The sequence below is a fragment of the Pollachius pollachius genome, assembly GCF_949987615.1.
Source record: "Pollachius pollachius genome assembly, chromosome: 3".
Taxonomy (NCBI): domain Eukaryota; kingdom Metazoa; phylum Chordata; class Actinopteri; order Gadiformes; family Gadidae; genus Pollachius; species Pollachius pollachius.
The window spans coordinates 31,507,128-31,529,627 of record NC_136936.1 but is presented as its reverse complement, the minus strand read 5'-3'; the positions used below and the strand labels follow the sequence as shown (position 1 = coordinate 31,529,627).

The 22,500-nt window shown below is 51.8% G+C and overlaps 2 protein-coding genes across 2 annotated transcripts in view; one reads left to right on the top strand and one right to left on the bottom strand.

The window, feature by feature from the left end:
* The window catches only part of dnajb2 (DnaJ heat shock protein family (Hsp40) member B2), a 266,812-nt gene extending 250,408 nt beyond the window's left edge, over nucleotides 1-16,404 (top strand). Inside the window, exon 10 of the transcript XR_013811713.1 lies at nucleotides 16,394-16,404. The gene's annotated coding sequence lies outside the window, so the exon portion shown is untranslated. The remainder of the gene's footprint in view (nucleotides 1-16,393) is intronic.
* LOC307073818 (matrix-remodeling-associated protein 5-like) overlaps nucleotides 5,202-22,500 on the bottom strand; it is a gene marked incomplete at its 5' end in the record, with an annotated part of 21,826 nt that continues 4,527 nt past the window's right edge. The window contains 13 exons of the mRNA XM_079733780.1: nucleotides 5,202-9,239; nucleotides 10,141-10,446; nucleotides 10,659-10,866; nucleotides 11,264-12,229; nucleotides 12,784-12,919; nucleotides 14,627-14,771; nucleotides 14,965-15,006; nucleotides 15,369-15,696; nucleotides 16,792-16,889; nucleotides 16,989-17,127; nucleotides 17,998-19,456; nucleotides 21,719-21,870; nucleotides 22,237-22,475. Coding sequence (XP_079589906.1) covers nucleotides 7,107-9,239; nucleotides 10,141-10,446; nucleotides 10,659-10,866; nucleotides 11,264-12,229; nucleotides 12,784-12,919; nucleotides 14,627-14,771; nucleotides 14,965-15,006; nucleotides 15,369-15,696; nucleotides 16,792-16,889; nucleotides 16,989-17,127; nucleotides 17,998-19,456; nucleotides 21,719-21,870; nucleotides 22,237-22,475 — 6,351 coding nt within the window. The 3' untranslated portion in view covers nucleotides 5,202-7,106. The remainder of the gene's footprint in view (nucleotides 9,240-10,140; nucleotides 10,447-10,658; nucleotides 10,867-11,263; nucleotides 12,230-12,783; nucleotides 12,920-14,626; nucleotides 14,772-14,964; nucleotides 15,007-15,368; nucleotides 15,697-16,791; nucleotides 16,890-16,988; nucleotides 17,128-17,997; nucleotides 19,457-21,718; nucleotides 21,871-22,236; nucleotides 22,476-22,500) is intronic.

The following is a 22,500-nucleotide window of genomic DNA, read 5'->3' as shown; positions in this document are numbered from 1 at the left end:
ACCCACACACACACACACACACACACACACAGGCTCGCACGCGCACACACGCACGCACGCACACACACCACACATTACAGCTTTTCCTAAATCTGCGACTCCCAGCCCGCAGAACCGAGGGTCTCGGGGCAGTACGCTGGCAGTGGGCGCATGTCTGACAGTACTGACACTTCCTCCCTCTTTTTTCACCCCGGGGCCAATAAAAACGGTCTAAAATCCGGTATCTGGTTTCGTGCATGCCTAAGTGGGCTCCTAACAGTCGGTCCATGCCGTCGTGGCGGGCCCCGCAGTGGTCGGTAACCCGGTTCGGGGCTCCTCAGTCTGTGGAATATGGGGCAGTCCCTCCCAATGAGTAGGGGTACGGGGAGGTGGGGCACGATCCCATCCCGCGCCGTAAACACCCCTCGGGGGGGTCCGCACAACCACATGGCAGGTCTCGTATGTGCGGGTGTCCCTGTGCACACAGGGCGACTTCTATGGGCTCCCCCCCGCCGTCCCCCAGCTAGGTTGGGGCGCAGGAGGGTCACGATACTGCAGGTATCCAGGAGGGCCTGAGTGTCGTTATTCCCTACCCGTACTTGGAGTGTTGGGGCCCCTGGCTTCTGCTGCGCCCAACAGGTGGTCAGGAGACACGGACCTAACCGTCCCTCGTCGGCAAAGGCCGCAGGCATGGATACGTGCCTGGTTCTGGGACACTGTTGGGCTCGGTGTCCGGTCTGACCGCAGCTGGAGCACCGTTTATCCTCTCGGGGCTCCTGGGAGAGGGTCGGCGGCCTCGGTGTGGGTGATCGTGGCAAGGGATTCGGTCCTCGTCCGTCCCTGCGCGTCTCGGCGGGCCACGAGGCGTTCCAGATGCTAAAACTCAGCTGTTGAGCCACCTGCAAGTTCTCCAGTTGCCGGACCAGCTCGTCTACCGTGTCGGGGTGGTTGGTGGCGAGGGTTCTCCGGGCGCCTGGCGGGAGCTGACGGATGGTATTTTCTATTAAAACCTGATCCAGGAGGCTGGGTCCTTCGCCGTCTGCGAGCCATCTCCGGATCAGCCTTCCGTGTTGGGAGATTTGAGTCCACACGGCGCCTCGGATGTCAAATCGGCATTCGTGGAAGTGCTGGGCCCTGGCGGCGAGACTATGGCCATAGTATGCCAATATCGCCTTTTTCAACACCGAGTACTGACTGGCATGCTCCGGCGCCAGATCCTGGCTCGCCTGCTGTGCGGGTCCGGTGAGGAAGGGGGACAGGATGTGGGCCCACTGGTCCTCCGGCCAGCTCTCCCGACGTGCTGTCCTTTCGAAGACCTCCAGGTAGGCCTCCGTGTCGTCGTCCGAACCGAGTTTGGTGAGGCGGCTGGCCGGCGCGGAGGTCGGGGATTCACGAACTGCCCGCTGGGTGAGGCGTAGGTGTGTGTGTGTGTGTGTGTGTGTGTGTGTGTGTGTGTGTGTGTGTGTGTGTGTGTGTGTGTGTATGTGTGTGTGTGTGTGTGTGTGTGCGTGTGTGTGTGTGTGTGTGTGTGAGCGGCTGTGTGTGCTGTAGTGTGCGTGTGTCTGTGTGTGTGTGAGGGTGTGCGTGCGTGTGTTTTTGCGTGTGCATGCTGAAATGGTACAATAGAGAGGTTTGAGATGCTGACAGGCTGTTATTTGAAGTTCCTTCTCTGGGGAGCTGGTTTCAGCCATTCCAATGGAGCCCAGAGAGAATTAACCTGCTGTATGTGCGTCCATGCGCATATCTTACGCTGTGTTATGTTGTGACACCTAGACTCTAGACCTAGCATATGTTGGTGTGTGTGTGTGAGTTTCTGCGTATGCATGTTGAACTGTATGTACGTGTGAATAGAATCAACCCGCTTTCCGTGTGCGTCCATGCACATATCTCATGCTTTGTGTTGTGACTTGTTTCCTGACACATGCACTTGAACTGTGTCTTCTGTCATTGAGCGGTGTGTGTGTGTGTGTGTCAGCGTGTGTGAATGTGTGTGCATGTCCGCGTTCATGTGTGCATGTCTGTGTGTGCAACCATGCATGTGTATGTGTTAGTATGTGTGATTGTTTGTGTGAATGTGTGTGCGTGCTTGCATACTACATTTGTGCTTGTCCCTGTGTGCCATCATGCGTGTCCCTGTGTGCATTCCTGCATGTGAGTTTGTGTGTGTGTGAGTGCGTGCGTGCATGTTTACCCTTCATGTGCTGCAGTGCCTGAAGTTTCAGGTCTTCTCTCTGCATTCCCATCAGTCCTGACTGATGGACTATAGCGATGACCAAAGTGGAGAGCCATGTCTCCACAGCTGCCTGGAGCATGGTGAGGACCCTGCGATGTGTTGGAACCTGCCTCGTACATGACCTGGGTGGGTTACCCTTACTGGTACTAGTCACTCACTGATACCAGTCACTCAATGGTCTGTGTTGGGCCTTTCTCTCCCCAGTATGTTGGATGGTGTTGAGATCATCATCCACTCAGAGGATCCTTCTCAGATCTATAAATCACGGGACTTCTTCGTCTATGAGGATTACATCTTGGTTTCCTTTATTGAACATTTAACTCACATTAAGAATTAATACCCTCATGGAAAATAGGGATTTCTTGCCTGTTTTTACTGGTAGCGATAAAAGCTGTAGCTCAACAAATCAAAGTAGCAGAAACGTAATAAAAGCTATAAAAAAGATTTTATTACACCAGACAACTCGTCCAATCAGTCTGAAGAAGAATATCTTACTCAGAACAACTTTCGGACTACCGTCCAGACATTTAGAATAAAATAAAATAATGTACATAAACATATATGTCTTCAGCGCTACTGTATGCAAACACACAGGGACATGATAAAGAGATGATTAAGGCTCCACAGAGAGCCCACAACCAGGAACTAACACATCAGGTTCTAATGATTGAATAAGTGGTTGTAATCCACTGAATGCATTCCTGATTACACTTCAGGCAATCAGCCACCGCTTGGGATTTCTAAAGGAACTCTCAACGCCTGTGAGGTTCAATGCAAAGGTGTGTCAGATAGTTTTCATGCTCCTCCTCCTCATCATCATCATCATCATCATCATCACCATCATCATCATCCTCCATTCAGGAGCCTCTCTTCTTTCACCTCAAATCCAGACTAAAGGGGCTATGATCAATGAAATAATAAAAAAAATAAGAAGCTTGACTGGTCTGGTTTCCATTCGTACTCAAATGGAACCACAAGGCGCAAAAGTAAAATAAAATAAATAACTGATGCCTATCTATTGTCTGTAAGGCTAGCTCTCTATCTTAATGTTTTTAAATACATAGATAACGCAAGAAAAAATACAAGAAAGAATGAAAAGAAGCAGGAATAGCTGGGATGTGCGTGTCGTCCAACTGCCAGACTTAGCGGGCGTAGCAAATCAATGATGACACCATTGATGTGTGTAATTACAGACGTTCCTGCTCTGCATCTGCTCCGTGTTATTACGTCTAGGGCGCCTCTTGTGTTTTTGCCAGGTTTTAGCCTAAAGGCATAGCTTCCAGGTTGGAGAAATTAGAAAACTCTGCTGCGGTATTCTGCATCAACTGGCTGGCAGCTCAGAAGTGCATCATGGGACTTATTAGCAGAGGAAGCCATGGACGTTGAGTGATGGCCTGGAGCACCTTTGGTCAGGTACCCCCGAGTAAAGGGGTCTTATTGATATAAATATATATATATATATATATATCTCCTCTGTGAAGACAAAGGAGACGATCAACACTACTCTTCAACAACGATTATCTTCTAATTTTCTTTGGTAATAGATTTTCTATTTGTTTTTAATTGATCCAAGTCACAAACAGACGGGTCAGCTTGTTGGTTAGCACTGGGGGCTAATAATGCCCTGCTCATGGGTTTGACCCCCGGGACGTCCGCATCTTCCTTGTACACAACAGTCCAGCTTGAGGGTAAGAAAGAGAGGGAGCAGAGAGGAGCAGAAGAGGGCAGGATTTCAAACAAAGCCCTCCTCTCAGCTTCCTCCCTCCTGCCGTTTCTCTGCTGTTGCAAAGTGTTGCGTTTCACTCAACTTTGATTGACAGGAGAAATGGATTCCACAAACAAATCAGGAAAGGGATGCCCGGGTTTGTGAGAAATGTTCCGGGAGGTCTAGCGTATAAACCGAAACAGATTTCCTCACAGCACATTTCACTCACTTACTGCTGACAAATAACTACGACATTTCTAACAAACGACACTCCAAAAATAGCTCCTAAATGGCACCCACTGAACCTGTAACTAACCATTTAAACAAGCAGAGGCCAGGCTGGATATTTAGTATCTGCATTGCTTGCAGCCTGTCTGCAGGCCTTCTGGAGCGACATGCTCCTCAATGACAAGCATCTGATAGGACTCCCAGTCGCTCTCGATGAAACCTCTGCTTTTCACCAGGTTTGACAGAAGAAAGGATTGAGCTTGCAGTTGCTATGTTGGTACCGCTGACATCATCACCATCGCCATTCAAATACATTTCACAGGGAGGGGAACATGATGTCATCACCATGTGTCCAATCTGTAGCCAAGACCCTGTTTCCTGGTATGACAGCTGAGGTTGAGGATAACGGCGTTCTGTTCCCATAATAAACCAACGCTCTCTCTCTTACTCCCTTTCTCTCTCTTTATCTCCCTCTCCCTCTCACTCTGTCTCTCTGTATCTGTCTCTCTCTCTCTCTCTCTCTCTCTCTGTCAGTATATGTCTCTCTGTCTGTATCTGTCTCTGTGTGTCTCTGTCTGTATCTCTCTGTCCGTCTCTCTCTCTCTCTGTCTGTATCTGTCTCTGTGTTGCAGTGTCTCTGTCTGCATCTGTCTCTCTCTGTCTATCTCTGTGTGTCTCTGTGCGTCTCTCTGTCTGTCTCTGTGTCTCTGTGTGGCTCTGATCTCTCTGTGATTCTAGACACACCGGCACACATCCCTGATCCGTTTCCCCACATATGCTCTTCCCATCACGATCCTTCAGCTCTGTATTTTAGGGTACATTTGTAGGTACACACTCGCACACACATCTGTCTGCATCAGTAAACAAGCAAATGCCTTCATTCAGATCGTTTTTGTTATTTTATTTAAAAAAAGAGAAGCAGTTGATAAAGGAAAGCAAACAAGTGTAGGTGGCAGTGTGGTGTCCCCTGGCCCCCCACAGTGGAAACACCACAGCCTCCCTGTCTTACTCAGTCTTTCAAAGACAAATAACTTAAAACAACAGAGGAAACCAGGGTTATGGATACAAGACCTGGTATGCGCTTCCGGATTATTACACAGGATTATTCCAGGTTTTGGTACCGCACGCATATTTACCCAGCTTCAGTATCATTTACACATAATCGCTATAAATATAAACTCTTCACAGGGCCGTGGTGGTGTGTGCTTTTGTGTGTGTGTATGTGTGTGTTTGTGTGTGTGTGTGTGTTTGTGTGTGTGTGTTTATGTATGTTTGTGTGTGTATGTGTGTATCTATGCATGTGTGTGTGTGGGTGGGTGGGTGTGTGTGTGTGTGTGTGTGTGTTTGTGTGTATGAATGCATGCGTATGGGTGTGTGTGTGTTTGTGTGTGTATGTTTGTGTATGTGTGTTTGTTTGCGTATATGTGTGTGTATGTGTTCGTTTCTGTGTGTGTGTGTGTGTGCTTGTGTGTGAACAGAGTTGGAGCAGTGTGTTTGTGTTGATGGGAACAGCCTGCTCTATATATAGAGGGAGACAGGGAGGTCTGACACAGCAACGTAAAGGACTGGAGACCGGGGCACACACTGGCTTCAAAGTAACTGTGAACTGGGTCACAGGAAGAGCGCGCCAGAAGTTATTCTGGAGGTACCGTCCTATTCTGACATGTAATTACGCAAACTTCTTGTCTAAATGGGTTACTTGTTTTATATCATTTTTTCATGTCTTTGGAGCAGAATCCTTTTTTAAATAGGGTTAGCGAAGTTAAATACGTATAACACTAGTGATTTGAAGACTTATTAATGCATGTGTGATATTTCTTTGTAGTAATATATATTTGTGTTTTGTAATGCTACTTTAATATAGTATTACCACGTCCAGACAGGGTGCTTATGACGTTGAGCTGAGTATCATTTGATGCAGGAGTTATGTCCTACATTTCTCGAAGAAAGTAATATCTGATGTGAACTGCACCATTTAATTCATTTGGAAACAAAGCAAAACCCTGAAAAATCAATAGGCATCACCAAGAGAGAAGAGTGGGAAATGCTTTGTGTTGAGTGGGAGATTACACTGTAGAAAATAAGACATGGGGGATGTTCTGATGTATTGGACCCCTATAACACAACACGACGATAACAACCTATTCTGCTTCATGAAATATTGCATGGTACAGATTTGCTCAGAGTAAATGTGTATCTATTGCAATTGCAATAGATACCCTCAATCGCAATTGGCCATTCCGGTTGGCCAATGAATCCTCCCTGTGATATTTAGTACCGCACCACACCAAACTAATGTCCTACTTGGCCCTGGGTTTGATCCTCTGAGTTTACATTTTACTGGCTTTATAATGACAGTGTGTGGATCCAGACAACATACAGAAGGTACAGCAGACTGCAGACCCTACTCACGTGGAACCATCTGAAATGTATCTCCCTGTAAAAATAAAAACAAATACCCTCCCCCTGTTCACCTGAGAGAGGCAACTCTAATACAAAACCTGTTAAAAACAACAGACTCAAAAAGGCACACATTAACAAAAGACAAAGACCGATATATATTAATGGTACATCAGTAATTGAAGCGGGTTTAACAGTATGCACGGCACAGGGTTTTGCAGTTCATTTGGGCAGAAGAGATGACTCTTCAGGGAATAGAGGAATCTGCCAGGTAGAAAGAGAAGCAGCTGAGATTTCTCTCCATTTGTCTCTCTCTCTCTCTCTCTCTCTCTCTCTCTCTCTCTCTCTCTCTCTCTCCTATCTCTCTGTTTGAGCAGAAATGCTTGTGCTTCTACTCGATGCAGGCTTCCTGTATGATGCGTTGCTGGCCTAATGCGTTCTCTGAGTTTCAGTCGTGCAGGCATGTCACAGTGTCTGTGCGGTCTCAGTGTGCACGTGTCATGTCAGCGCTGAACCACATGTAGGTAGCTGGCCTTGGAGTCGGCTCCCATCACGTCAGTGCTAAACCACATGCAGGTAGCTGGCCTTGGAGTCGGCTCCCATCACATTCTTGGCGGTGCATCGGTAGAAGCCTGTGTCTCGACTGGTCGGGTTCTGGATGACCAGCGAGCCCTGGGCGCTGAGGAAACGGTTGCCATAGATACGAGCCTGGCCTGTCACCCTCAGCTGCGTCAAGTCCGGCGTCTCCCAGGTCAGCGCGGCCCGGGGCGTTGCTATGGTGAGACAGGGTAGCTCGACGGCCACACCGAACCGGGTGTAGGTGACTGGCTGGGGCCCCTTGATGATGCGCGGAGGGTAGGCGATCACAATCACGGGCGTCGTGACAGCGGCGGCCGTGGCGGAGCCGTGAGGGGTGGAGCGGCAGGTGTAGCTCCCGCGGTCGAACACCGTCGCCTGTTGGACCTGGAGCGTTCCGTCAGGAAGCACCATGTAGCGGCCAGAGCCGGTGCTCTGCCCCTGGGACAGCACCTCACCCCTGGGCAGGGTCCAGGAGAAGGACCCCTGGAGGCCATCAGCACTGGGCACTGCATGGCAGGACAGGTGGAGGTTCTCCCCATTGATGATGCTCACCAACGAGGCCGTTCTGACGCTCAAAACGGGCGTTTGTCTGTCTGCGACTGGCGCTGGGACCCGCGCTGGGACCAGCGCTGGGACCAGTACGGGAGCAGCAGGCCGAGGGAGGGAGGGCAGGAACAAACCTCCTTGTGGGGACGTCCCCCCGACGGGGCTCCCCGGCCGGAGCGCCTCAGGCAACAGAGGGGTGGGGTGAAGAGAGCGGCCAGAACCCGGAGAGACGCGCGGGAGGTCTCCGGAGCGGGGGGACACCGATAGAACCACCGCCGGCTCCCTCTGGAGGGTCAGCTCCCCCCCAGGTCCCCCGAGGTCGGACACGGACAGCTCCACCTGGATCCTGGTCTCCCCCCCGCCCCCCTGCACCACGCAGACCAGCGTCCCTGCGTCGCTGGGCCGGAGGCCCCGCAGCTCCAGGGAGCCGTTGCGGTGCACGGTGAGCCGGCTGCCGTAGTAGGGCGCCGGGAGCACGCCGTTCCCCGGGAGCAGCCAGTACAGCCGGGGGGGCGGGGAGCCGTGGGATGGGCAGGGCAGCAGCACGTTCTGGCCCCTCCCCGCTCGGTGCTTCACAGAGGAGACCCCGCTCACCGTGTGTGTGGCGTGGCTGGGGCTGGAGGTACCGCCACTGGTAGCATGGCTCCTGCTGCTAAAGCTAGTAGCCCCTCCCCGGAGCCAGCCAGTGTAAGCAGGCTGTAAGCCAGTGTGGGCAGGATGTGAGCCAGTGTGGGCAGGCAGTAAGCCTGTCTTATTAACGAGTCGCCCGCTCGCCACCTCATTATGACCGCTGCGGGCCGCCCAGCCATCGCTACCTCCAACCGCCGCCAGGCCGCTGCTCACTGAGACCGCCCCTTGGTTCTGCTGTGTTGCGGCGGTTCCTTGTCTGATTGCTATGTTGTTATTCCCGCCCACAGTGTTGAGCCTGTGGCCCAGTCCTGCTGTGGATCCCCGGTCCTGCACTCCAACACTGTTGCCAGACGGACTGGGTGGTTTGGAGCCAGTGTTTGCTAGTTGAATGTCAGAGGTGGGTGGACTGCTGAAGACTCTACTGTTAGACTGACTGCTGACTCCCACTCCAGCTCCGTGGGTGGGAGCATACTGATGGATGTCCCCATGTGGCCTGCTGCTGCCGGTACCGCCAGCTGGGTTTACATCGCTGCTGCCCTGCCAGGGGGTGCCCCGGCCATCGGGGGTCCCCCAGCCGTTGGGGGTCCCCCTGGCGTTGGGGGTGTAGTAGAGCTCCTCCAGCTCTAGGCCCACCACCCGGCTCCTCTCCCCGGCCGCGTTGCGTGCTCGGCAGGTGTAGTTCCCAGCGTCGCCCCGCTGAGCCGAGCGGACCTCCAGGGTCCCGTCGGAGACCACCACCACACGCTCCGAGAAGGAGCGGGATCCCAGGCTCCGCGGGATCACGCGGTGGTTGGGGGAGAACCATGTGACGGTCGGGACAGGGTCTCCTTTGACCCGGCAACGCAGCACGGCGGTGGCCCCCGGGCGCACCCTGGTGACGTGGCGGCCAGGGGCGTCGGAGAAGCTGGGTGCGGAGTCCCTCATGACCTGGACCTTGACCTGGTTTAGATTGTATGACAAACCGGAGCTCGTATCAGGAGCTCGTACCTCCATATTAATGTTCATTCTTCAAAAGATATACATCAAAACCAATGCCGACTTTTTTGGAAATAACCGTCTCCAAAGGAGACGAGTGGTTTCACTCAACTCTTTGTGAACAGTGAGTTATTTAAAATAAATAAAACAGGACATCTTGATCGTTTTAGAGCTACATCTAGATATTTGTGTTTTGGAACCATGCTCGACGAAAAATGAATGCTTGTGACATGAAAGAAAAACAAAATGTAGCTCTAAAACAGTCAAGAAATCACTCAAATATCTTCACTTTGGAAACTTGAATGGAGCTAGTCTATCTCACCTTCTTCCACTGATTTGGTCTAACATGGTGAAGGGCTAACTCGAGAACGGCAAGCTGCTATTCTGTTTAACTATAGGTCAGTGAAAAATGATGTGTTCCCTCGAAATATCGTTGAGTGAGTGTCGGTCACTGATTCAGCGGGAATTCAAACAGTATGAGATTGAAAAAGAAAAACAGGTACGTTTTTAGTACCGTTAAGTATGAGCGTAATAATGAGCGGTATTTTATATGAAATGCGCCACACGCTATGGCTTTAAACCTGTAAGTGGCCGAGAAGCTAAACCTTCTCTCGGACGCCCTCCACCGCTGCCCGGACAGAGCTCCACACACCCACACACACCTCGCCGCCATCAGGTCATTTGACCTCATGAAAACGATGGCAACTGTGTTCGGAGCACAACGTTCACAAACTGCAAGGCAAGCAAATGCTGGCAAAAACACAGAATTTAACACCTGTTTTCTCCTCACCCTAACCCCTATATAGCAACAGTGATAAAATGGCATAGATTACGATCATATAAGATTAATGAACATGTAGACTACCTTCATGGTGTCTTGGCCTCCGTTGTTCTTAGCGTAGCAGGTGTACTCCCCCTCCTCTGTCACCCCAACCACCGGCACCAGCAGCGTCCCGTTACCAAACACGGTGAGCCGCAGCGGCTCTGTCTCCGCCCCCTGCAGTGGGTGCAGCCCTGGCTCCACCCCCTGCAGCCGGCCTGGTCCTGGCTCCTCCCCCTGCAGCCGGCCTGGTCCTGGCTCCTCCCCCTGCAGCACGCTGTTCACCATGGTGCCGTCGGGCAGGCTCCAGCTCACGGCTGGGTCGGGCTGTCCTGACGCCAGGCAGTCCACCTGGGGAGCCACATGGTTATTATCTCTGTGTAGCCTCGTTAGCTGGTTAATTAATCACCATGGCTACAGTCGTATGAGCTTGAGTGCAACAGAATACCACTTTTCATTCTATGGAATCATCTGAATATCATTTCAGTGAAAATTGTGTAATAAATAAAATATGAATGAAGAGATTTAGTAAATATATCAAGCCCCCTTCAAATCCCACTCACTTTGAGTGATCCGCCGAATGGCACCATCTTATTGGCCGACTGCTTGGGGTCTATTTTGGCGGGCTTTGTGGACACGGTGACGCGGAGGAGGCGGTAGTCGTCGGCGACCTTGTTGCGGGCGATACAGAGGTAGTCACCTGCATCCTTCTCTGTCACGACCAGGACCAGCAGAGTGCCGTTGGGATGGACCTTCATACGCCTGTCAGAGCTGTCAAGGACACACACACACACACACACACACACACACAAACACACACACACACACACACACATTGCATTCGATTTCAGATTTATCCACCTAACCTTCTACGCACACTCCCTCACACACACCCATATGAACTGTAAACATAAACACTTACACTCTTCGCACACACAGACACACAGACACAGACACACACACACACACACACACACACACACACACACACACACAAACGCACACACACACACACACACTCCATTCATTTTTTGATTTATCCACCTTCTAACCACACGCTCTCACAAGCACCCAACAGAAGCAGTCTTTTCACATGCACACACACACACACACACACACACACAAACACACACACACACACACAAACACACACACCCTAACCCTTTACCTGAAGTGCTCGTCGACCAGCTTGCGGGCGGGAGTCCTCCAGATGATAGACGGGGTCGGGTAACCAGACACGGAGCAGTGGAGCTGCAGGTAACCCCCATAATGGACGGCGGTGGCGGAGGGGGAGGTGGCCACGATGTGGGCCTTCCTCAGCGGAGACACGGGCGCCGACGAGTGGGGAGGGGCAGAGGAACCTCTGCTCCGGTCCCCTGCAGAGAAGGAGGGCGCGGCCTCTGTTTTGCCGAGCGGCGGGGAGCCTCTGCGGTGGGAAGGGGCCGGGGGAGGCTCGGACAGCTGGGAGGAGGAGGAGGGTCGGGGTCGGCCTGCGTCCGGGGAGGAGGTGGGGGGCGAGGCGGCGTCCCCCCACAGCCTCACGCTCACCGTCCTCCTGGCCACGCCCACTTCGTTGCTGGCCGTGCACTCGTATCCGCCCACGTCGGCCGGGCCCAGCCTGCGCACGTGCAGCGTGCCGTTGGGCAGCACGAAGAGGTTGCCGTGGAGGAACTGGGAGGGCCGGACCCTGGTCCCGTCCGGGGTCCGCCAGCGCAGTGTGGGGGGCGGGGCGCCACGGGCCGAGCAGTGGGCGTACAGCGGCGTGCCGGGGCCCAGCACCAGCAGCTCCTCGTGGGGCTGGAGGATAGCCGGGGGCAGCGAGGACACGTGCAGGCGCACGGAGCTGCTGGCCGCGCCCGCCAGGTTGGACGCCACGCAGCGGTACACGCCCCGGTCCTGGGCCGCGGTCTCCCGGAGGTGCAACGTCCCGTTGGGATGCAGGGTCATGCGAGGGTGGGAGGAGTTAGCGGTGAGCGCAGAGCGGTCAGGCAGGACCCAGGAGAGCAGCGGGGCGGGGACAGCGTCGGCCTGGCAGTCCAGAGACAGCTCCCCGCCCTGGTGGATGGTAGCCTCTCTGTAATTGGCAAGCTTCATCCGAGGGGGGCGGGACCACACCTCCAGAGTTGTGAGCATCCTTTCACGAGGAAATGATAAGAGCATACTAAATCAATAATATTGTACCCAAATCATAACCGTTGCACATGTCTACATCACCTAAATGTCACTAGGCAAAATACTTCACATACAACATCCAACAGCTGAACTGAATCAATCCAAAGCTCTGCTTCAACATGAAGCATCGTGATAGGAGGGTTACCATGATTCATAGCAAAGTGTGAATATCCGTAGTGACCAGTCTCACACATAGGCATATGAACATAGACATATGTATGGCATATATGGCGGCATGTGGCTCAGGAGGTAACCGGAATGTTGCTATTTTTCCCCGGCTCATCCTACAGTGTTGAGGTGTCCCTGAGCGAGACGCCTCACCCTGCCTGCTCCCGACGAGCTGGCTGTCGCCTTGCACGGCTGACATCTCCGTCTGTGTGTGAATGTGTGCATGAAAGGGTGAATGTTTGGCAATATTGTAAAATGCTTTGAGTGGCCACTGGTTAGAAAAGCACTGTGTAAATGCGGTCCATTCACCATTTACATATGACCCTAGACATATGCTCAGTCTCTCACCTGTCCCGACCGAGGAAAGAGTGAGCGCTGCACATGTACGTTCCCCGGTCCTGCAGCCCGACGTTGTGGATGACAAAGGTTCCGTTGGGCAGCACCTGGAAGCGCTGGGCTCTGGCCTGTGCTGACATCACCGCCCCTGAGGACAGGAACAGAGCTATTACAGGGTTGGAGAGGGGGGAGGGAGGGGAACGGTCTCTAAGGGAGGGTGGGAGAGAGACGAAGACAAGATGTGTAAGAGGAGACGAGGAGAAGAAGAGGGAGGAGTGGGGAGGGTCGCCAGAGGAAGCTGAAGTCATCCTAGCCGGTGCAAAGCAGTAATGCTTCCAAGGCTTTGCCTTTCACTCTCATTTTCCATCACGCCCGCTGAAGAAAAGCCCATTGTGTGAATGTGAGTGTGTAATGTTGGGTGTAAGTGGGTGTTAAGTTGCTTTGGCACTGTTATTTAAATGAAGCGCTTCAAACATCACCAGCAGCCATTCTAATGGCGAAACCAAGAGAAAGTGTAAGTCCACCTTTCAGGGTTTTTGGTACGTTCACCCAATTATGTAGGCTTAGCTAGAGAAAAATATTTTATGCAAGACAATTATCATCGGTGTGTGTGTGTGGGTGTGTGTGTGTTTGTACTTGCGTGTGTGCTTGCATGTGTGTTTTTGTTTATGCCTGTGTACATATGAGTTATAATATTAATTGTAAATTAAATATAAAGTTATATACAAATTAAGCAAACTTTGTTTATATAATTACTAGTCAATGGAAAAGGAATTTGGAATTCACATTCTCCTTGGAGCTAGAGATTTCTCCCTTCCTCTCTCTAATTGAAAGGGGATAAGATAGTTAGCATTTTGCATTTCCACTGTGGCCACTAATGCTGTAATCCATTTGGATGGTACGCCGGTACGTGCAAGTCGTAAGTTGCAAATCTCCCAGCTTTCTTGTGGCATTTCACTGAGGCACGCCCCCTTTTTTTCGTAGTATCTCTTCGTTTTGAAAGTAGAGCGAGTTCAGTGAGGCCGACCGTACTACTCGTCAACAAAAATGGCTGCGCCCGTAAAGAGATATATTTTCTTTGTATTTGTATGATGGTCATTTTAATGTAGACTTTAAATGCTCTTACACAATTGATTACATTGCTACTTTATGCCCCAATTTATTCATTGCACGTTCTTGCTGTGAGTGCAATACAATTTAAAGTTGTGTGGGTTTTTTTCAAGCTGGTTTGCTAAAGAGGCTAACGTAGCTAACAATAACAATGACTAGCCAATGAGAAACGGGAAAGCTACAACCCCCAAAGGTGACGTGCCTCCGCAAATGCCCCAAGAAAGTTGGGAGATTTGCAACTTACGACTTGCACGTACTGGCGTACCATCCAAATGTATTACAGCAATAGTCTGATACTGAGGCCAATCGACTGACTTCTTTGTTGTGTATTTCTTTAATTGTCTTACAGCCTTGCAGACATGTCCACTTCACCCGTAGTTGATCGCAAATTAACTTGATCTCTCCCACCCTGGCTGACGTCAGCCATGGCCAATTCGAAACTCTACACGATGGTCACTCCCCCTCATCTTTGTTTCATTTGTATTAACTACCCACAATGTGACAGTTTCCTTGTAAGAATCATGTTCACCCTTTGTCTCATTCAATGTATGCTTGCTAACATTGCTGCCTGTATCTTCCCATGATCATGCTCTAAATTTAAATAAAATATGTTGCTGTCAGAAGTGTCCTATGAAGATGTTATTCTTTGTCAGTGTGTGTGTGTGCAATTGTGTGAGTGTGCGTGTATGCATGCTTGCGTGCCTGCATGTGTGCTTTTGTGTGTGTTTGTGTGTGTGGGTCGTACCTGTAGAAACCTTGGTCCAGGTGACGGTTGGGGCCGGCTCTCCCTGGGCCTCACAGTCCAGCCGGGCCACGCTGCCGGCCGGGACGGAGGCGCTCCGGATGTGGGGATCAGAGATCCTGGGCTTGGACCTCTCCGCCGGGACCCGCTGAACAAAGACTTTTCACTAACAGACACCAGCTATATTCGTCTTGCATTACAAATTATGAATTGTGTATTTTTATTTCCCAATTTTCAATGTTTTAAAGATTTGTATCAAATGTCAGCCTGTGCTTTTCCAAAACAGTGGTATGCTATGATCAGGTGGACTAGAACGACATGATGGGTCTGTGTTGACGTACCTGTGGTGGAGCTAATGGCAGGATTGGGTTTCCTGCAGAACTCTGGAAAAGGATTAATAACCAATTATCTTTAATCCTTTAGGATTAGAACCCCCCCCCCAAGTGGATTATGTTGTTGATTATGGAACACATGGTTTCTATTTCTCCCGTTTTTACCCCATCTAAATTAATTCACGATGATCTCCATGAAACATCTGCAGAGATTTAGCAGCAGGTCATTTGCAGAAAACAATGTTTTTTTTTTCTCAATAAAAATTATTTGCCAGAAAATGGCAACAGTTACAGGACCCAACGCCCAGTGAATCCCACGCATCCCAGTGGTGTCGTAAAGATGACGTATTGCTGACAGCACACAAAAGACATGTATAAAATGAGTCAGTACCCACGGAGAGAACTTAACTCACCACAGGTGATGCTGGCAGGATGGGCGAGGCTGGGAGAATGGGCCTGGTGCTGTGGGAGTCCGGAATAGAGTTCACCGAAGGACTCTTCCAGTCCGGTCCAGGTCTGGTATGGCTTGGAACTGGCCTCTCTCTGGGATCCACTAGCCCGGGACTTGGCCTCTCTCTGAGATCCACTAGCCCTGGGCTTGGCCTCTCTCTGGGATCCACTAGCCCTGTCCTTGGCCTCTCGCTGGGATCCACTAGCCCCGGGCTTTGCCTCTCTCTGGGATCAACTACCCCTGGGATTGGCCCCTCTCTGGGATCCACTAGCCCTGGGCTTTGCCTCTCTCTGAGATCCACTAGCCCTGGGCTTGGCCTCTCTCTGGGATCCACTAGCCCTGTCCTTGGCCTCTCGCTGGGATCCACTAGCCCTGGGCTTGGCCTCTCTCTGGGATCAACTACCCCTGGGATTGGCCCCTCTCTGGGATCCAATAGCCCTGGGCTTTGCCTCTCTCTGGGATCAACTAGCCCTGGGCTTGGCCTCTCGCTGGGATCCACTAGCCCTGGGCTTGGCCTCTCTCTGGGATCAACTACCCCTGGGATTGGCCCCTCTCTGGGATCCACTAGCCCTGGGCTTTGCCTCTCTCTGGGATCAACTAGCCCTGGGCTTGGCCTCTCAACGGGATCAACTAGCCCTGGGCTTGTCCTCTCTCTGGGATCAACTAGCCCTGGGCTTGGCCTCTCTCTGGGATCCACTGGCCCTGGGCTTGGCCACTCTCTGGGATCAACTAGCCCTTGTCTTGGCCTCTCTCTGGAGGGTTCTCTGGTACCAGGGCTGGTGGTGGTTTGAGGTATACTAGAGTGGTTAGGCGTTGTGAACGTGGTGGAGCTAGCAGGGGTCTGAACGGTCACAGTGGTGAAGGGGGTGGTGGAGGCTGTTGTAACAACAGCAGTAGTTTTGCTGGTCACAGATGCAGTTCTTAAGGGAATGAAGACAGCAGTGGTATCTTCAGTAACAGGGGATGTTGTGGTTCTAGCTGTGGTAGTTGTAGAGGCGGTGGTGCTGGTGGGTGAGGTGGCAGAGTGGATCGGAGCTCCCTGTTTAACACTTGGAATAGCAGAGAGACTGGACTCACTGACAGTAGCCGGAATACTTGTAACAGAAGTGGTTGATGTAGTACGTGTCATTTTTGCACTCGTGGTGGTAGCAGCGGTGGTAATCTTAATAGCACTGGGGACCACATACTGGGGGGATGGGGAGGAAGTGACTCGGGAGGGGAAGGTGCTTGAGAAAGGCTGATGCTCCTCCATCTCTTCGGCGTGCTGCGGTACGACCCCGTCAGTGTGTGTGCCTGAGGGCGGCTGTCCCTGTGCGTGTATGTCTGTCTGTATCTCCCCGGCGAGGGAGATGTCTGGTGCTAGCGGCGGGGGTAAAAAATCGTACTGCATCAGGTCCGGGAGAGCGGTGGAGAGAGTCAATGTGTCCGAGGGCTTCCCAGTCGGTGAACCCCTCTCCTCCTCTGCCTCCTCCTCCTCCTCTGTCTGGGTGGGTGGAGAGCGAGGCGGTGAGTAAGACGGGGATGGAGAGGCCGAAAGGGAGTGGGATAAAGAGTCAAACAGAGTGGGAGACGGTGGATCCACATCCAGGCTGTTTGAGAGAGAGCTGTCAGCCCCGATGCGGTCCACGCCGTGGGTCTCTTTGACTGCAAAGGGGGTCGGGGGGGCAGAAGAAGACATTTGGTTGGAGCGAGTGTCGAGGGTGACAGCTTGCGACCCCGGGCTGGTGGGGTCAGGGAGAGGTCGGGATGGGGTCTTAGGTCGCACTCTGAACCGGTTGAATGGTCTCCTGCGCTGGCTGGTCCGTCTGCGTGTGTCCAAGGGGCTCTCTGGCCGTGTGTTCGGAACAGGATTTACTCGATGATGGCTGTTTTGAAACCTTGTTGGACTGGGATCCGGCTTTTCTAAATCTATTTCGTTTGTGATGGAGATTTGTTTTGATGTGACTTGGGCTGTCGGAGCTTCTGTTTTTGCTATTGACTGTGTCTGTGTGTCAGCCTTGTTCTCTCTGTCGCTTCTCGCTTGTGTTTCCGACAGCGCGTTCCGCTCCGTTCCACTCTCCATCTCCGTGTTAGCCAGAGTGTTGGTTGTAATCTCGGTGTTTGTCAGGGTTTGTGTAATAATGTGGTCAATGGGCTGTAGGCCTTCTTCCTGAAGACTGACATCCTCAAAAGCTGATCCTTCGGTTTCTACTTCACCTTGCTGTCGGTCTCTATTATTCCCTCCCTCACCCACTACTCTGTCAACGTCACTTGAAACCTCCTCCCTTTTACTGCCGGTAGTGCCCTGTCCATCAGCCCTGCTCGTCAATGTGTTGGTTTCCTTGTCTACAGGTTCGAGACTAAGCTCTTCCACTTCAGTTGGCGGAGTTGTGCTATTAAGGGTGGTCCTTTGGCGTATCTTAGCCAATAGGTCGGCCCACTTCTTAGGGTCGATCCTCTGTTTGGTTGCACTGCCTCTCTGTCTGCTGTCAAAACGGTTTCTTCCAGGTTTGCTCTGAGACGGCGGCCCGCCTTTCCTCAGGGGTTTCCCACCCCTTATTGGCCCCCGTCTTCTGGGATGACCGTTTGGCAAGCGCCGGTTGAGGGGATACTGGGGCCGCCTCCTATTAATAACGGGAACCTTAGGGTTCTCATCCTCGCCATTGTCCCCTGATCCATCTTCCACAACAGTATCCCGTAGCAACGGTGCTCGTATCCTAGTGGAGCGGCCGGCTGCTGACTGGGGTCCTCTGTGGAAAGAGGACCTGAACGGTCCAGCTTGTGCCCTAATGTCCAGCCGCATGGAGAGGGAGTCAGCGCCGTATTGGTTGACTGCCATGCAGCGGTAACTGCCGTCGTCCTTTAGAGAAGCTTGTGCCAGGGATAGACTCCCGTTTGACTGTATGCTGGCTCCGCCTGGTACGGTGGTGCCGTGCCGGACTGTACTTCCATCCGGTAGCAGCCAGCTGATATGAGGAGTGGGCGAACCAGAGGCATTACACAGAAGAGTGACAAACTCCCCGACCTGCCCTCTGACAGAGGGCCCGACTTGTTCCCCAGTGGCTGCAACCGAAGACTCCTCCACAGCGAGCCGTAGGGGTAAAACATCCACATCACTGCCTGCCTGGGCCACACAGTAGTACACGCCAGCATCTGAAGACTCTGTTCTGTGTAAAAGTATACCGGAATCTGACACGCTGACCCTATCATCAGTACTACGGTAAGGAGAGACCAGTTTGGACCCATCCGGGAGAATCCAGTGTACTGTGAAGTTCCCAGAGCTCACCAGAGGGCAGGACATCTCTACTCTACTGCCGGCTACTGCTGCATATGCTGAGGGAGCTGTGGATCTTAAGATCATAGCCCATGGATGATGAGATAAAGGGTCAGCTACTGCTAAAGAAGAGGATGATGAGGAGCGATAAATGGGGTCAGGGTGGACGGAAACCCTGGTGGTCAGTATAAGCTGGACCTTCCGTTCGCTGGACTGGGCTCTGTTCAGCCGGAGGCTCACCGCTGGCTGTAGCATCCAGCGCGGTGTGGTCTTCAGTGAAGCCTTGACTCCGGTGTGGTAGTATCCCTCAGTCTCAGCTGTTTGCCTGTACCGGTATGCCAATGCTGGGGGTTTGCTGAGCATAATCTCCCGCTCCAGGCGTACTGCAGTCTCACTGTAGTACGCCAGGATCCTCCAAAGGCTCTCATAGCCTGCTCTCTCCACAGCACACTCCAGGGAGAGGGAAAGAGCCACAGGGATGGGAGCCGCACTGGGTAGAGACAGGTCTGGTGGTGGGATGTCAGGGGAGTGCAGAGTGTGGGTAACGTTGCAGCTCAGATCAACACTGTTCCCCTGGTGGTCAGATAGACCTAAAGAAGCATTGCCTAAAGGTTCTCTGAATGATTCCACCGCTTTCATCTCCCCAGGGTCCCCAGCAGAAGGGGGGTTTCTTCCTGATGAGAATATGCTGGGGGAGGTGCATGGTAGGTCGGTCTGCCGGAGCAAGCCACGCCCTTGTAGATAAGCTGGCGTATCACAGACTGGACACTGAGGACCTCCAGGGCATTTCATCAATCCTAACAGAAAGAAAAGAGAAGCCACAGTTAGATAGGGGGTCGATTGTGTAAATCTGTTTGATATACATCCCCTAATAGCAACTATGTGTGATGTATTATAGCACATCATAGGTATCAGCTCCCATTAGCGGCTTGATGAATGAGTGGAGCCTGACCTACTCTGTGTATCAACTATGCATCAGTCACATGTCTCACAGTAAATACATGTGGTTGACGTTTGCACTCCACTTTGATTGTACTGACACTCATTAGCAGTAATTCACATATCAACACACAATACAGAGGTGTCACAACAAATTAGTTACGGCAGGTGTAACTCGCATCTCAATGAGACTTATGTCGCATTCCAATCTGATTTCACTGCTGCAACACAGCAGAGAGGGTCTGTGAGGGGGAGAGGGAGAGAGACAGCAAACGGGGGAGAGAGAGAGAGAGAGGGAGAGAGAGAGAGAGAGAGAGAGAGAGAGAGAGAGAGAGAGAGAGAGAGAGAGAGAGACGCCGAGACAGTGGAGAGAAAGATCGGGGGAGGGGAATAGGGGATTATGTTAAACCACAGGAGGGTTGCTGTTAATGGTATTATCATCTCAAACTCAGGTGCTTTGTAACTGACAAAAATCAGTCCCTGCTTTCTATCATGCGCCCAAATGATGATGTCTGGTATGTACATTTAAACAGAATTAGAGGAGTGTACATTGTTAGGGCAAAGAATGTGTGGTTGCACCTGGGCTAGATCATCAAGCACTCTGATTGGAGGTGCATTACAGACCAGACTGGCCATCAGGAGATCTGGAAGCCTTGGGCCGAACCGGCCAGTAGACAATACTATGTTTTTAATTTGTGGTGTATAATGGACAGTAGGAAGCGCGGCCCGGTGGAGAACGTGCAGACCGCCCTGCACCCTGACCTGGGCCCTGCAGACCGAGCGTAGCACTGGGCCCCGGCCACACAGCAGGGGCCAGCTAAGCCCTGGAGGTCAGCCCTCCTGGTTCACCCACCGCCCTGCCGTCAGACAGCAGGGGGTCGGCCCTCTGAGCCCTGGGAGGTCAGCCCTCCTGGTTCACCCACCACCCCGCGGGCAGACGTTAGCTAAACCATACTGGTCACGTCCATAGCCTTTCATTGACATAAGATATGACTATTTGACAGTGGTTGAGTACGTCATTAAGGGCCTCGTGCAATCTGTGTTATGCCCCTTACCCCCCTCCACTTCCACCAAATTAAAATATGAACAATATGAACGATACAAACTAAGAAATAAGCATTAAGATCAAAGGCATGGGGCTTCCTGGGGTATCTGTTAGGGGTCTGTGATACTAGTCTTAACCCTTGGGTTTGCTTTGAACATACGCCAAACGTATGTTCACGCTCGGCTCCAGAAGACCAGAGCCATTTCCCAGTCCGTCGCTGGCCATGGCCAGTGAAGAGGATAACTGGTGTTTTTGACTCCCACCACAAAGGTATTTGTGCTTCAAGTATTATATTATCATGAAGTGTACCTAAAAATAAGTGTGCTTCAAATTGAAGTGCGCTTATTTTTAGGTACACTTCATGATAGTCTGATACTATTTCCAGTGCACACATTTCTGAGTACACTTGGTAAGATCTTACTTGAGAAAACATTGGAGATCAAACCTAATATCCATCGGGAGTCAAAAACACTGACTGTCTACTTAATACCTTTTTTAGAGGATAACAGACAAAAGAACCAATTAGCAACGATTAATCAATGCTAATGGTTGCTGACACTAAAGATTACGGACGAATATATTCTCACGACAATTAATCCCAGACTCATAATAAAAGATTATGAGTCATTATGAGTCTGATTAATCCCAGACTCATAACGAGACTCATAATTACAGATGACCTATTAAAGAAGAACTTAAAAATAAAGAATATTACTTTGGATGGCAAAACGAGAAAAAGTCCATACAAAAACGTCGCTTGAATGGTGCGCACTATTACCTCCGAAACCGAAGGAAACAAGGCGGTATAATAATACAGAGGTCAGAGTAAGGAGCAGGTACGGGGGGCTGGAGACATTAGTAGAGTGTAGATTGGTAGATTCCCAAAACCCTTCCTGCTGGGTGCTGAGCCAAGCCAGACACTACCATATCCTGCCCTGTGTAGTAACCCTGCAGGCTGCTGGGATACGCTGGGACCGTTACACGCCCCACCGGCCCAGCAGGGAGGACGGGGGAAAGGCATCATGTAAGAGAACACCAAGGAGAAAACATAACGTCCACCAGAGCGTTATCCCACCTGGGTGAGCGCGACTCCAGCCAAGGAACCAGGCCATGGCACAGTCACAGCGCCACGGGTTGGAATGCAGCGCCAGCGTGTCCAGCAAGGGCGCCATCGAGAGGGCTGGTTCAGGGAGAGAGGCCAGGCTGTTGTTGGACAGATCTAGATGTCTGTTAGAGGGGGGACAGGATGAGGAGCAGAGGAACAGGAGGAGGAGGAGGGGGAGGAGGAGGAGGAGGAGGAGGAGGAGGAGGAGGAGGAGGGGGAGCAGGAGGAGGCGGAGGGGGCCGTAAGAAAAGGAAAGGAAAAGAAAAGGAATGTGTGAATTAAATAAATGAAGTGAGGGGAGTGTGAAGGGGTGGTGAAGTAGAGGAGGGAGAGTACGAAAGAAGAAAATACACAACATAATCATCGCTGAAATCCTACTATTCATCTGCATTCACCATCGATGCTAATGGTGGCTGACGCCAAAGAAAATGGATGAATACATTCTCACGACGACCCAACCATCAATAGGGCATTTGATTGGCACCTGCCTGAGGGTGGAGTAGTAGTATGTGTTGAGCAGGGAGAGGGTGCACAGGCTGCGGGGGTGGAGCTGGTGAAGCCGGTTGCCCTGCAGGCGGAGCAGCCGCAGGCTGGGCAGCTGCAGCAGCGCCCGCGGATGGAGGTGCCGGAGGAGGTTGTGGTCCAAGTGCAGGCGCAGCAGGGAAGTCAGGCCAGAGAAGGCGAAGGAGGAGATCTCCTCCAGCTTGTTGTAGCTCAGCTTCAGCACCTGGAGAAGCACAAGGTGGAGGAGG